The sequence below is a fragment of the Nicotiana attenuata genome, unplaced genomic scaffold, assembly GCF_001879085.1.
Source record: "Nicotiana attenuata strain UT unplaced genomic scaffold, NIATTr2, whole genome shotgun sequence".
NCBI lineage: Eukaryota > Viridiplantae > Streptophyta > Magnoliopsida > Solanales > Solanaceae > Nicotiana > Nicotiana attenuata.
The window spans coordinates 1,237-16,955 of NW_017679418.1; the positions used below are offsets into that span (position 1 = coordinate 1,237).

General features: G+C 35.2%; 1 protein-coding gene across 2 annotated transcripts; it reads right to left on the reverse strand.

The window, feature by feature from the left end:
- Positions 1-3,935: 3,935 nt before the first annotated feature.
- LOC109221746 lies at positions 3,936-9,273 on the reverse strand. 2 transcript variants are annotated; one of them, XM_019386198.1, is made up of 4 exons: positions 8,627-9,273; positions 6,020-6,069; positions 5,616-5,693; positions 3,936-5,433 (listed from the first exon to the last, which is right to left on the reverse strand). In XM_019386198.1, exons 1-4 carry the CDS (start codon positions 8,774-8,776, stop codon positions 4,230-4,232), a joined length of 1,482 nt encoding a protein of 493 aa, XP_019241743.1. In that variant the 5' UTR covers positions 8,777-9,273; the 3' UTR covers positions 3,936-4,229. The 2 variants fall into 2 exon arrangements, with proteins under 2 accessions (XP_019241743.1, XP_019241744.1); XM_019386199.1 differs by having other exon boundaries at positions 8,611-9,273.
- Positions 9,274-15,719: the final 6,446 nt, after the last annotated feature.

The window sequence follows — 15,719 nt, forward strand, 5'->3', positions numbered from 1 at the left end:
ATTTTGTTTTTTTCTTTAAGTTTTTTTTAGGGCCTTAGGACTCTCTTGGGCTAAGATAGGTAAGGGCAAGAATGCATCCCGTTGTGTATATACCTGCAAATACTTAAAACGAACTTGAGGGTGCGACGTCTAGGCTCACGTGTAGACTCTTAATCTTATGCCTTAATTTTGCACACCTTGTCTTACTTGAACGCTCACGAGAGTGTGTTGACAAACTAATTCGGAATGAGTTACATGCCAAGTGTGTGTGAGGTAATACATGTATTCTATGCTTGCATGCGATACCTAGAACTTGTCCGGTGTGTGTGCAAAGCGAAATATAAGTTGTTTGGTCTTAGAGATGATTTAGGCATTTCTTTGTGTAGCCTATATAATTGTGAATCCACCTGTACATATTACCATAGTTAACCGCTTTGAGCCTACAATCCTTTTTCTTTGGCAACCACATTACATGCCTTACCCATTTGTTTGAATTAACCATCTATTTGAACCTCTTCACCTCTCATGAGCACTTGATTTGTTATGAACCTTGTAAAAGTTAAAGTGTGGGGTGGTCGGTTTGGCTTTCGACTGGAACTAATTGAATAAGGAGAAATGTGCACTGTTTTGAAAAAGAAAGAGCCACTTGAATTGAAAAAAAAAAACTCCTCGATAAGTGATGGCTCTTGACGCAATTGTGCTTAAAGAAGAATGGGGTAGTTACATTGATGTGAAGGTAGAATTTGGGGTGACATAAGGATGAGGTTTAATTGATAAAATGTATGTATTAAAGTGCTTAGGGAGGTGTAGTCACTCTCATATTTAAATGGATCCTACCCGTCCGTAGCCTACATTACAACCAAATGAAGCCCATTGATCTTAGACTGAACAACGTCGATTAGTAGAGTATTACCCGTAAGGGCAAGCTTATGGTGTATCTGTGTGGCATATGAATGTTCTTTGCTGAGAGTGAGTGAATTTGTTCTATCTACAGTTCCTTGTTGTTTGATTTCATGTGTGCGGAACTTCTCTCAAAAATCTGATGTGAGGGCATTTAACTCAAGAAGAAAAAGCAAGTCTTCACTTCTGTGTAGAGTACATAGAGTAAGCATGAGTGTGGCATGGCATTAGAGTCTTCATCTGAGGTGTGGTTGTTGCACTGCTTAGGTTGTTCCTTCATAATGAAGGATGTGACAGAAACAGGGTAATGCATCAAACGATTAGGCCTAGAAGTGTGGTTCAACTTGCTAGGACGAGCAAAGATTTAAGTGTGGGGTGTTGATAATAGGTGAATTAGACTATAATTAGGCCCTAAAGAACCACATTTTTGTATAGCTTTATGGTAAAAAAGTGATAACCAAATGCTCTGATTAGTGCTTTTTCATGCTTTGCAGGCTATATCCAATAAAAGAAGTCTGTGGAGTACTTTTGGGATCAATTACGGAGAAAAGGAGGCCAATCATACAATACCACAAAGTGCACCAAGCGAAGGGACAAAACCAGAACTGAAGCTGGCCTGCTGCTGTCCGGGCGTAACCGCGGTAGGACCGCGGCAGAACATTGCTGCAGATTCAGAGGACCATTCTGGCCGCGGTCCTGGCGTAACAGCGGTGGGACCGCGGCAGGACGCAGAAATTTCAGGGACTAAAGTGTCAAGTCGGGAAAACTTGGTGTAAAACCCTTATAAGATGTAGAAATTCGGCCACATTAGGGCAGGCTTGATTTTGAGATTATTTTGGAAGAAAAACAAGTGTGAGAGATCACCCAAAAATATAATAGTTCTTTATCTCTTCTTTTTCTTGCTATTTTCGATTATGAATGTTTTTGTAGTTTATCCTTTCGTTGTTATGAGTAGCTAAGTACTTTAGTCTAAGGTTTTGATGGAACCTGTTGAAGGATGAGCTTCTTGATTATGTTAATATAGTTTTCCAGTTAATCTCTATTTGTTCAACTACGTGTTTGTTGTAGTTAATTGACAGGATCCTCAATTAGCTGTGCCTATTTAGTGTGCATAACTCGGAAGAGAGTGCATATTTAGGTAATTGTTGAATAACACCACTCCCAAAGTATAAGAGGGATCTACAACTGCGGGTTTAAAGGCGGGATTAGGGATAACGAAGCCTTGGGTGCAATCTAAAGTGAGCTGTAATAAACAAAGTCAGCTAGCGTATCTCGGTGGAGTGCGTCTAGTAAATTATAGCGATTACTCGGGAGAGATTTACGGTAAAAAGAATGCTCATGATTGATAGAGATGTTTTGGTGAATCTATATGAAACATAACCGGAAGGGATTCCATCAATAGGGGAAATCACTACCTTAGAACATTCTCATTATTGTTTATAACCCAAGCATATTTAGTTTACAGCTGTTTATTTACTTTCAATCTTAGTTATTAGAAATACCATCAAATATTATTTACAACGTTTGGGGAAGTTGATTATAAAGAATTTAGTAAGTCCAACAAAAGTAATTGATAGGTTAATTCTCTGTGGATTCGACTCTGGGCTTAAATACTCAGGTTATATTTGCAACGTCCGCGTGTCCTTTTATAAGGCATAGTTGGGCGTGATCAATAATTCTGTTCTTTTCACGTTTATTTGTTTCCAAAACTTTATGATTTAGATACTGTTGGCAATCTGATTATTTTATAGTTGTATGATTATAACAAAACTAATGAATCCACGACGAAAAAACTTCAGCTTATTTAGTGCTGAAATTTTTACAAATGAACTAAATAACTTCAGCATCTTCTGTTGAAGTTTTTGAACAAGCTTTATGATAAAACTAATGAATCCAGGACAAAAATTTTTCAGCTTATTTAGTGCTGAAGTTTTTACAAATGAACTAAATAACTTCAGCATCTTCTGCTACAGTTTTTGAAAAAGCTTATCCATGACAAAAAGAACTTCAGCTTATTTAGTGTTGAAGTTTTTATAAATGAACTAAATAACTTCAGCATCTTCTGCTGAAGTTTTTGAAAAAGCTTAATGACAAAACTAATGAATCCAGAACAAAAAAACTTCAGCTTATTTAGTGCAACACTTGGTTCAGTACACTTGCTACTTCAGGCCCGTCTACTGGAATGCTGAAGTTTTGCGTGATTGCCTTTGCTACTTCAGCCCCGTATGCTGAAATTACGCGAAAAAGTGGGTACGCTTGTAATTTTTTTTGCAAAGCGGGCACAAGTTAAAACGCGACCCAAAAGTGGGTATAGATGCAAATCCCCCTACTTATTTTGTCCTGAAAATTTGAACTAAAAATCTTAACTTCAGGACTTTGTGACCTGAAAATTTGATCTGAAAAACTGAAAATCGGGACACACTAGCTAATTTCTAAATAGCAGCCCTCTAGAATGACTACATGGTGTCATTTCTAAATCAAATTTTCAAGTGAGAATAGCATGGACTAGCCAGTTTTCGGACTGGTAATCGAAAAATAGCAAGCATTTGCAAAGTCATTGAAAAATAACCACTATTTTATGGAGAGATAAAATCTGAACAAAAATACCCTATCTGAAACACGAAAAGTTCCAACATAATATGCTGGATTATGAAGCTTCTGCATATAAGCTTCTAGCATATTATGTTGGAACTAAAACACATTATGATAGAATCTCATGCGTAAACAATTCAATCTCCAGTATATTATGCTAGAATTTTTCCGAATTTTTCCGGCTGTTCTTGTTCAAATTTTATCGTTAGATAAAAAAATGGCCAAAATTTCGATTACTTTTGAAATCGTGACTATTTTCAATAATCAATTGTAAATCAGGGTATTTTTTATTTTTTCCCCAATTTTCAGTGGCAAAGATCACTTTTAGCCTGCAACTAAAACTATTCACATTTGGCAGCGGCAAAAGTGTATAAAATGTGTATATGTTTATATATAACATACAGAAGTACATATATATTTATACTGGCTATTTATGTAGCCGACTATTTGTGTAAAAATCAGAATTTCAATAGAGAATGAACCTTTTATCCTCCAAATAGCCCATTTATCAAATTCCATCAGACTTTTGGGATTTATACCTTGTGCTAGAACTTTCTAAGTATGAACAGCCTGACAAAGAGGTCTATTTTACATAGGTAAAACTAAGTTGAAACTAATTATTCACAACCTGTCAGCTTCATTACATTCCACTTGAACTGAATTTCAAATGTGGAAGCCATTTGCAAAATGGCCATGCAAAATAGAAGGTTATAAAAGACAAGTTTATGCACACAAAAAAGGGCTATGCAACCTGTAGATCACCTTTTACGGGCTCTTTTTCTTTCCTTTGTTACCATCTCAGATTGATGGTCCTCCTTTACCAGAGATTTAGGTCGTGTAGCTTCGTGTCCTGGTACTTTAGTCAATTGATTAACTGACTCATCAACCATAGCAAGCTTGAACTTTCCACGTCGCTTGAAGCCTTTCTTAGCAGCTAACAATGACTGCAATGGAACCTCGGAATCAGCATCACTTGATTTAAGATCATTTCCTCCTACAGTCCCTGCAATACTATTTACATTGTCGCAAGACTTGGCTTGAAGTTTGTCTTTGGAGGGGCGAGAACGAGCACTTCTTGGCTTCACAAGCAGATTACCTATCGTCGAGAATGTGAGCAGGGAAGAAGTAGCTTTGTGGTAAGAGCTCTTATAATGATCTCTATATGCTTTAGTGACAATGTCCCTGAGGTCCATCGCTGACTTGTATTCTCTTGTCCTCTTCGAGTAATATACAATGGCATTATTTGTTAGCAAAAGTAAATCTCTAAAAAGTTCACCTGCTGATTTGATGGAACCATTGGCTAATCTTAATCTTACTGTTTCAATATCCACATGCTGCCTGATAGTATTCTTGTATCTAGCTCTCTTTTGACTATCGTGACGATGCCTAAAGATCATAGCAACTTCAGAATGTGTAATAGAATTGAAAATTGCCATCAAATCATCGTCCCTCAATCTTGATAATCCTCCTTTACTATCCTCAGAGGCGGTAAGCTTAATACTTTGGTCGCAACTGGTTGATGTGTCTTTACAGTGTGATGTGGAGATGCCACTGATTGAAAACACATTGTCACTTTCCCCAATGCTCACTTCTTTGCTATCTAATGTAGCATCTTTCCTTTTTCTCTTACCTCTTCTCTTCCTCAAAACTCCTCCATTTCCGTTGGCACTCTCTACTGGCTTGTTTGTACTTGGAACTTCATCACGCTCACAAGACTTGGAGCAGTCTAGCCTTGAATCTATCTCTTTAGTCGAGGCTACAGCAGGACTCTGAAACTCGTGTGAAGAATTGGTCCTGGTATCTAGTGTGAAGCTGCCAGCAGATACACCATCTTTGCCAAAAGACTCAATGTATTCTGACTTTACAATAGCAGCGGCTGATTCAGTGTGACTGGAACCATAATCTATCTGAGCAGACCGTTCTCTCTCTGCCTTAAGGCTTTCAATCTTTGTGAGGAGAGACCTGAGATCAAACCCATAAAATGGAGCTACAAACTTAAGTGAAAGGACATTAGAGTTTGAATCAGAGAATACCTATTAAACTGCAGAATGAAAGATACACACTCAGTATAGTCAAGAAACTTCATATGCGATGTATTTGAGTGGCACCAGCTTAAGATAGAGAAGCAATATATATTTACTAACCCAATTGAGCATTCAGATTTCTGCAGTTCTCGCTTCAGTTCTTCAACTCGTCTCTTTCTTAGCTCTTCAAACCAAGCACTAAGCAAAAGAAAGGTAAAGAAGTGGGGCGTCCATTAGTGCAAGGATAAGATCCTAATGTTTTAAAACTTTTCTCGCAATATACCAAGTGAACAGGAACCATGAATTCGTACCAAAGCTTTGGATCCTAGGCATAAAACTCAAAAGCCAATTCTTTTGGCATTTGACACCAGTAATACAGTTACAAGCTGAAATAGTACAGAAATTCTCTTCACTACATACAAGGGATATAAATTTCATAAGCACGTCAGAAACTATAGTTGACATGGTTTACTGATTCATGCACGAAACTAAATTAGCTCATGAGTTTGAAGAACTTGACTCACTTGCAGCCAGAGTAGCGCTTTTGCAAATCCTCATACTTGGCTTTGCAGGCCTGCAATTAAGTATTTTTTGTCAAATCAGCATTTCATAGGGTAGAGGTATTAATATACTTAAAGATAAGGATGGTGAATACAAGAAGTCATGAAAGACAATGAGGCAGTTAAGTAAATTATTTGCATCATTTCTCATTGACTAGCTATGTAGTTCAGCATAAAGCTAAACCTGTAAAACTAGTTAGTCTCCTTGTACGATTGGTTTAGTGTATGTGTTCACTAATTACCAAGTATCATGTTTGTTATTCTTCTTATACAACGTTTAGTTTATCTTTTCATTAGCTACCAAGAAATTTTCATCTTTAACTATTACTCTTACAATAAAAAATACACTATTTTGGAGGATCCGACACGCACCTGGCGACATTTTTGGAGAGTCCGAGCAACATAGCTCATATCCGACCCGACCCGCCAGTTTACCACCCCTACTGATTGGCATAGGGACGTAAATGGGGCGGGGCAGGGCAAGCCTTAAAATTTTGACCCGCCCTGCCCTGTGCCGTTTAGCCTTTTGTCAAAATTTTACCCTGCCCCCCTCTCCTGCCCTATTTAGCCCTGCTCTGCCCCGTTTAGACTCTCTTTTATTTTGCAATATGCTTTTTATTTCTTTGACCTTTTCAACTTTCCATTGAAACAATTAAATTGACATGTCAATAAGAGTTGTTTATGCATATTGATTGAATAAAATATAATTTTTATCAATGTTGTATAATTTATAAAAGACTAAATTCCCCTTACATTGTGGTTTACATTGATAATTAAACGATTAATCAAAACGGCAGGTTAATGTTCTTAAACAACTGTCGGCCAAAATAAGCACCTAAAAGGAAATTATTCAGCTTCATCAACTATATCTTAATTGTGGTTTACATTGATAATTAAATGATTAATCAATAAAAATTTAACAGCATTGACCACAATCATTAAAGAAACAAATAAAAATAGCAAAATCAAGCTATATATAATCTGATGATGTGTGCTCGTAGAAGACAACTTTAGGGATGGTTTTCCAAGTCGGATCCAAAGTAAGAGCACAATAAAAAGAAAAAAAAAACACGGTTATCCTTTTTTTACCCGACCCAGATACTAACCCGGATCTTGCCCTGCCCTGTCCTATTAAAAATTTTCAAAAATTAGATTTTGCCCTGCCCTATCCCACCCCGCCCCATTTAAATGTCCCTCTGCCATGCCGCATTAGGAGTTTTCCCCGCCCCGCCCGTCCAGCCCCGCCCCAATTGCCATCCCTATATGGCAACCCTCCATATCAAAATAATTTTTTCAATTTAATGCTACTCAATTCGACTAGACAAAAGCGACAGACCATCCAATATAGTACTATTTATCGAATCCAACCAAAAAAAAGCTTCGTTAGCTTATTATTTTAACAGATGATTACCCCATATCAATTTTCCTTATCTTTGTCTGTTTGACCAAAAAGTGTTGAGTCTTTTAGTTAAACCAATTAATGATGACATGAGGGATTCTAGATCTAATGTTGAGGGATATCGATTGTACGGATAATGTCTAAAGGTAGTGAATATCATATATCATATATGAGTTCAATGATTATCAATGAATGTTGCAATAATATGAACATGCAATAAATGTAATAACTAGCAATAAATGTAATAAGATGGAGTTTATCACCTAAAGATAATGTGACTTGGATGATTCTCCCACCTGACAGCAACGTGGAGAGATGGGAATCAAATATGGATAATGGATTCTTGGATCTAACAAATGGAAAGTGAATAATATATCTTGGGTTCAGTAGTGTGAACAAGACAATAGTTGTATATTCTTCTTTTTCAACTCCTTACAAAAAGTGTTCTTATCAGAGGTCAAGATCCCTTTTTTGTTCTCTATCTCTTCCTATTTATAAGGGATATATCCCAGAAACCCTAAAAAGTACAAAACAAGGAATATCCAAATGAATATTCCTTGTGTCCATATCTAAATCTATCCTACCGTTATTTCTTTACCTTAGCTGCCCGTCGTTGGCACCAACCCTCTCGAGAGCAACCTCCTGCTATTACACCGCGGTCGACCCCGTACTTAGTCTCGTTTATTCATTACTACCAAGTCGCCAAATTTAGACCAATACATTGTCTAATTCACCTTTTTTTAGTTTTGTTACACATTGGAGATTTTTTATTCCATATTAGGTTTTTTACACCATATGTCTAATACTGTATAAATAGTTTTTACACCAACTATGTAGTTCTACGTGTTATAAGTCAGTCATCATGTTTCTTAAGTTACTTTTAAAAATTAGGAGATGTGCAAAAAGACTGTTACAAACTAGAGTCTATTTCTAAACATTAATAATAGTTGACGCAATTCCAATTTGTTATCATTTTAATAACATAAGGGCCTCACGAAATCCATTTGTACAAAAAAAAAAAAAAAAAAAAAAAAAACCCGACAGAAGAACAATAATTCTAACATAACGAAAAATCAAATACTACGTACGTTAAATTAAAAACAGATAAGGCAAACAATAGGATATTTGTCGTCAAATAATAATAGGGGCACTTAACGTAAATTAATGTGAACCTCAGGGGTGAAGTAATAAGGACAGATGGTACGAGAACGCAGCTCCAAAGCGACGACGTTCCAATCTTGTGTCCCATGCCGGAGAACAGCACCGCCTAGGATTAATTCCTCCCACGTACCCCACCTCCTTTCTCCTGACCCCACCACCATCCTTTCTGTCCTAACACGCGTACGACTGAGAACAGTTTGCTGTCCACGTGTACGACTCAGATGATGTGAAAGGTTAAAATCACCACCAAAATAAAGTTTCGAACTTTAAACTGATCAAGCTCTTGTACCACGCGCACCCTGCGCACGTTAGCAACAACCGCCGGTACCACGACGTCGGCCCTTTCTTGGACGAATATAACCGGAGAAAAAAAGAAGAAAAGAAAAAAAAGATGGTTGAATAGATGGAAATCAGAAAAAGATGACGAGAAACGGAGGGAGGAAAATAGGGTTAGTATATAGGAAAATTATACAAGGTTGAAAAGGTGTTTTTATTTTTATTATATCAAAGAGGTTTTTGTAAGATAAGAATAAGCGGGAGAAAAGGGGTTGACGAATTTATATGAAGAAGAAAGAAAGGAAAAAGGAGGAAATTTGAGATGGAAAAGAGGGTGAAAATGGTTTTTTAGAGATTTTTATTTGACTGAAAATTGTGTACTTTGAAAGTTTGGGGGTGAACATTGACTGTGAATTTAAATGAACCGAAAATGTTTCTAGAGTTTTCGAAATGACATGTATATCCTTACGTCTCTTGGTCAGCTATGAGTTGACACGTGGCGGTATTTGAAGGAAACGAATTAAATATACCAATCAATTACTGGCATTGATGATATCGTACTGTAACAATAACTAACTGGTGCTGTCAGTATATCTGGACGAGGTGTGATTATGACATTTGAATAAAGATTTCGCTGTCCCTTTTCTGAATTATTTTTCTTTTTTGAATCCGTATATTATTAAAGTCCTCTCCTTACGCCAAGTGGCACCTAAAAAAAAAAATTATATAGCATAAGTATTTAATAATTAGATATTTTATTAATAATCTATATCTATATATTATTAAAAGGAGAGGAAAAAGTCATCTCCTTAAGTCAAGTGGCAGTATAGAAAAAAACCACATAGCATAAGTTGTTAATAATTAGTTATTGATTATTATTTTTGAATTTAAATATTTATAAAATAATAAAATGAAATATTTTATAATAATAAAATGAAAATTTTAAGAAAAAAACTGTCCATATAAATTGGAGAGTAGTTTCAAGTTGGAATTTTTAAATTATTTTAAAATAAAAAACTAAAATTACATAAGATTAAAAACTGCCACTTTAAAATTTCTTTGTTTTTTTTATAATTTTTGTTTTTCATTTTAAAAATAATTTTTTTTATTTATTTAGAAAATATTATTGAGAATAATAGAATAAAATAGAAAATAAACATCTATATCTATATATTATTAAAAGGAGAGAAAAAAGTCCTCTCTTTAAGCCAAGTGATAGTATAGAAAAAAGCCACATGGCATAAGTTGTTAATAATTAGTTAATGATTATTATTTTGAATTTAAATATCTATAAAATAATAAAATTAAATATTTTATAATAATAAAAAAAATTAAAATAAAAATCTGTCCATATAATTGGAGAGTAATTTCAAGTTGGAGTTTTTAAATTATATTAAAATAAAAAACAAAAATTACATAAAATAAAAAACTGCCACTTTAAAATTTCTTGTTTTTTTAAGTAATTTTTGTTTTTCTTTTTAAAAACAAAAACTTTATTTATTGAGAAACTATTTTTGAGAATAATAGAATAAAATAAAAAATATGTATCTTGTATTATATTATAAAAGGAAAGCATCATACAAATTTTATAAATAAAGTAATATGGTAATAAACGTTTCTATTAACAACGCAATAATACCAAATATTGGATAATTTCTATATCTATATATTATTAAAAGTAGAGGAAAAAAACCCTCTCCTTAAGCCAAGTGGCAACCTAGAAAAAAGTCACATGGCATAAGAATTTAATAATTAGTTATTTTGTCAATAATCTATATCTATATATTATTAAAAGGAGAGGAAAAAGTCCTCTCCTTAAGCCAAGTGGCAGTATAGAAAAAAGCCACATGACATAACTTGTTACTAATTAGTTATCTATATGTTATTATAAGGAGAGGAAAAAGTCCTCCTTAAGCCAAGTGGCAGGATAGAAAAAACCGACATGGCATAAGTTGTTAATAATTAGTTATTTAGTTAATAATTATTTATTGGTTATTATTTTTGAATTTAAATATCTATAAAATAATAAAATAAAATATTTTATAATAATAAAATGAAAATTAAAAAGAAACTGCCCATATAAATTGAAAAGTAGTTTCAAGTTGGAGTTTTTAATTATTTTAAAATAAAGAAACTAAAATTACATAAAATAAAAAATTGCCACTTTAAATTTTCTTTGTTTTTTTTTAAAATAAAAAGTTTATATATTCAGGAAATTTATTGAGAATAATAGAATAAAATAAAAAAATATGTATCATCTATTATATTATAAAAAGAAAGTGGCATACAAAAATTTAAATAAAGTATTATACTAATAAAAGTTTCTATTAACAATGCTATAATACTAAATATTGTATAATATCTATATATTATTAAAATAAGACGAAAAAGTATTCTCCTTAAGTCAAGTGGTAGCCTAGAAAAAAGTCGCATGGCATAAGTAGTTAATAATTAGATGCCTATATAAGTCTCATTAATTTAATAGAGATTTTATTCATTAAATTTCAGATAATATTATCGACAACATTAGGATAAATTTAAAATAAAATAAAAATCAAGAGTAATAAAATATATATCTTCAGAAGATGACATCACCTTTATAGAGGAAGATGTTGATGGACTTGTTCTACCGTACAATGATGCTCTGGTAATATCTCTTAATATTTTAAATTTTAAAATTAAACGTGTGTTGGTTGATCCAGGTAGTTCAGCCAACATCTTACAATGGAGAGTTTTGGAGCAAGCAAAGTTAACCGAAAACATAGTTCCGTCAATAAAACTTTTAGCTAGGTTCAACCTAACAAGTATTATGACCGGGGGAGAGATTTTTCTGCCCAGGCATGTCGAAGGCATAACAAAGACCGCTCTGTTCGAAGTGGTAGATGGCGACATGGATACAACGTGATCCTTGGAAAGCCTTGGATATATAAAATGAAGGTTGTGTTGATAAGTGTGCATTTTAACCACTTATTAGTACCTTCTTGCTTTAGTTTTAGTTCGAAAGTGTTGATTTTTGTTCCCAAAACTAATGAAATTGCGTAAATTGCAGGAATGTTGGAGAATTAAACCTCAATGAACAAATCTAACCCAAAAAGGAGTGTTCCGGCTCATAAGGCAAGAAGGAGTGCAGCATGCCAAAAGTGCGGTCCGCAGAAGGAATTCTGCGGCCGCAGAAGAAAGTGTGGATCGCAGAATTACTTTTGCGGCTGCAGATCCGGTGCCTGAAGCTCAGAGGATTATTGGAAATGTGCGGACCACACACAATTTGTGTGGCCGCAAAACATAGTTGCACTGACAAGAATTCAAAAAGTTCAGAGAGTATACAAAACGACCCAGTGTGAAGCCTTGCCAAAAGTGCAACCACAGAAGGAGAAGTGCAGCCACAGAAGCTGAAGTGTAGCCGTAGACCAAATTGTGCGTCTACGTAAATCCTCCACCTGAATAGCCAAGAAAAGTGCGGACCGCACATGGAATTGTGCGGCCGCAGAACCTCCCGAATGGCATTTTTGTCAGCGAATTTCGGGCCATTATAAATAGACGAGAAACATGTTTTTATGGAAAGTTTTATAGTTTTTAGTGTTGTAGCCGTTATGCTTTACTACTTTGGGTAATTTGTGACCATTTGGGTGAAGATTCATTAGTTTTGGCAATTTAATTATGTATTATGGCTTTAATTAGTTCTTCTTCTTCTTCTTCTTCTTCAATTCCTATTATGAGTAGCCAGATTTTCTCTAGGATTGTGACCTAACCCTAGTGTGTAAACCTTATGGGTGATTAATCTAATACTTGTTTATGATTGAGTGTTTATTATTTAGTCTTGTTCATGCATTATTTCTAGAATTAATGGTTATAAATATTTATTCATGCCTATTTGACTTGGTTCTTAATTGAGAAAGAGATTAGTCTAGAAAAACTTGGCTAACAAGAAATTGGGCTAGTTAAGGTTTTGGCTAGCTTAATTAAAGGGTTTGAACTAGAGATAGAACAAAATCCCGACTTGAGCTCATATCAACTATTTGAATTGATACCTAATTGGGCTTGAGAAAACCAATTTGGGCAAAATCACTCTATAACCGAGAGGTATTGAGTGAGTAATTTAGAGTTCAGAGTTATAATACACCCCGATCACTAAAACAAGCATTAACATGATTTATCCATTAGGCTAATACCTAGGTGAAGGTTACATCCCTAGGCCTTTTACTCATTTGATAAAAGCAACAAAAATAATTACTCCCTCCGTTCCAATTTATGTGAACTTGTTTGACTGGGTAAGGAATTTAAGAAAAAATGAAGACTTTTGGAATTTGTGGCCCTAAACAAGTCAAAAAGAGGCCCAGAGCATTTGTGTGGTTATAAAAGCTTATCATTAAGGGTAGAATTGTAAGTTTAAACTGAATTTTTACCAAATTTAGAAAGGGGTCATTCTTTTTGGAACGGACCAAAAAGGAAATAGGTTCACATAAACTGGAACAGAGGAAGTACTATTCTTCTAGTCTCTTCCTTTTAGTTGATAATTACTAGTGTTAATCTTTAGAACTAGAAAACAAAATCCCTTATTTGGAAGCGCAATTAAGATTATTTCATCTACTCTCATCAAGTGTACACCCTAACACCCACATTAAACTCCTTGTGGATATCGACCCCGACTCTTGTTGTGTACTATTTTTACAATGATTTTTTCCAGTCATTATTGAGTGTGGATTGGGCGTGGATCAATTTTTGGCTTGGCGCACCGGTGAAAAAGCCTCGTTGCTCAAGAAAAGTAAGCATCGCATTGGTAATTTGAAAGTTGTCTGTGCTAATATGAGGGGGGACTATTGCACTAGCATAACCTCGTTGGGCAATATCCGGTGTTGTGCCGCTTGTGGTTGAGGTGGTGGAGCAAGAACGACGGCCAAAGTTCTTAGTTGTTGTTTTTGTTAGCCTACTATTTACAATGATGTAAGTGACTTAGTGAAAAGATATGATGAATGTCAACGGGCCGGTGGAATTTCAAAGAAAAATGAAATGCCTCTCACAACTATCTTGAAGATTGATATTTTCGACGTTTGGGGCATTGACTTTATGGTCCCGTTTGTGAGTTCTTGTGGAAAAATTTGCATCTTGGTTGCAGTAGATTATGTGTCCAAATCGGTGTCGAGGCCATTGCCTTACCCAACAATAAAGCGAGAAGTGTAGTGGCTTTCTTGAAAAAGAATATTTTTACAAGATTTGGTACTCCACGTGCAATCATAAGCGATTGGGGGCCACACTTTTGCAATAAGGCTTTTGACACTTTACTTGGCAGGTATGTTGTTACTCACAAGGTCACGGCTCCCTATCATTCACAAGCCAGTGGTCAAGTGAAAATCTCCAACCGGGAGATAAAGAGTATCTTGTCTAAAACGGTGAACGCTAATCAGACGGATTAGTCCAAGAAGCTTGATGATACGTTGTGGGCTTATGGGACTGCTTACAAAACACCTATCAGAATGTCTCCATATCGTTTAGTGTTTGGGAAAGCTTGTCATCTTCCAGTGGAACTAGAACACATAGCAATGTGGGCTTTAAAGAAATTAAATCTTGATTGGTGTCACACCTCCTTTTTTACACACCCACCCCGAAGGAGAATGTATAAGGGAGTTTTTCCATTTAAAGTGACATTATTCGAAATGGGATTATTTATTTATTTTTTCAGAGTCGCCACTTGGGATAGGATTAGCTTTTGGTGTCCCAAGTCACCGGTTTAACTTGAATCCCAAATCGAGGAAAATTTCGACTTCCCAATTGGAGTCTGCGAACCAGGAATTCTGTGTAAGGAATTCTGTTGACCCGAGGGAAGGTGTTAGGCACCCTCGGATCCCGTGGTTCTAGCACGGTCGCTTAAATTATTATAAATGGCTAAACGTTTGGTTTTATACACATTCCTACCTATAATGCAATTTTGAGATTATTTACCGCTTTAATTATTTTTTACGAAAGTGAACGCCGTTTAAGAGCGTGCTTTTGGATCACGTCACATGAAATGCACCCGGATCCTCAACACCTCTTATTCAACGTTTTGGGATTTGGATTTGGGTTGCATGAAATGCACACCCGAGTTTAGGAAGGTGAAATTATTAAATAACACGCCTAAAGCAACTAGCGTGTTGATATCTTTGCGGGAAGCCATGGAAATTTGCTAAATGGCTTACCCGATTTCTAAAATATTTTAACATAGTATTTAATGAGGGCCCCGCAATTTATATGTTTTATGCGGCGAGGCTCGTCTCATGTTTTATTTAAAGGCCATCCTAAAAGAAACTATGATTTTCTATTACAGTGTTGTCTCTAAAAGGGCCTTAATTAATTCGCATTTATAAATTCGGGCCTCAAGTTCAAGTCCGAATTCAAACAAAAGGGAGAACCCTCTTAATTTGAACCCGCCACTTAACTCGAAAACCTAAATTTATATTTGCCAATTAATCCCCATATTCCTAATATAGTTTAAGGGATTTTTGGGCTTATAACAATTTTGGGCCTCAGCGTGCGTCTCACCCACAAGAACTCAAATTATAATTAAAGGATACCAATTCAACAAATAATGGGCCGATCTTTTTCACTACTGGAATGAATTCTGATTTTAACGCAAAACAAGTATTACCGGAAATTTCTGATTTTAGTTCTTTGACCTGAATTAACAGTTTATTGAATAATTTACCATTGAACCTACTGACCTTATTGAACAAATGGAACTTAACAATCATTCTTAAACAAATTGAGCCTATCATCACTAGATACGTTTTAAAATTCAAAGCAGTCTATAACAGGCTAAAGCCGTCCAGAACAATTCCAATCTCAGTAGCAAAA

Coding starts and splice junctions, on each gene's coding strand:
- LOC109221746 (XM_019386198.1), bottom strand. CDS start 8,776: ATGGTGGTGGGGTCAGGAGAAAGGAGGTGGGGTACGTGGGAGGAATTA. Junction 6,070..8,626: donor CTTATTACTTCACCCCTGAG/GTTCACATTAAT, acceptor ACTTAATTGCAG/GCCTGCAAAGCCAAGTATGA. Junction 5,434..5,615: donor AAATCTGAATGCTCAATTGG/GTTAGTAAATAT, acceptor GTTTGATCTCAG/GTCTCTCCTCACAAAGATTG.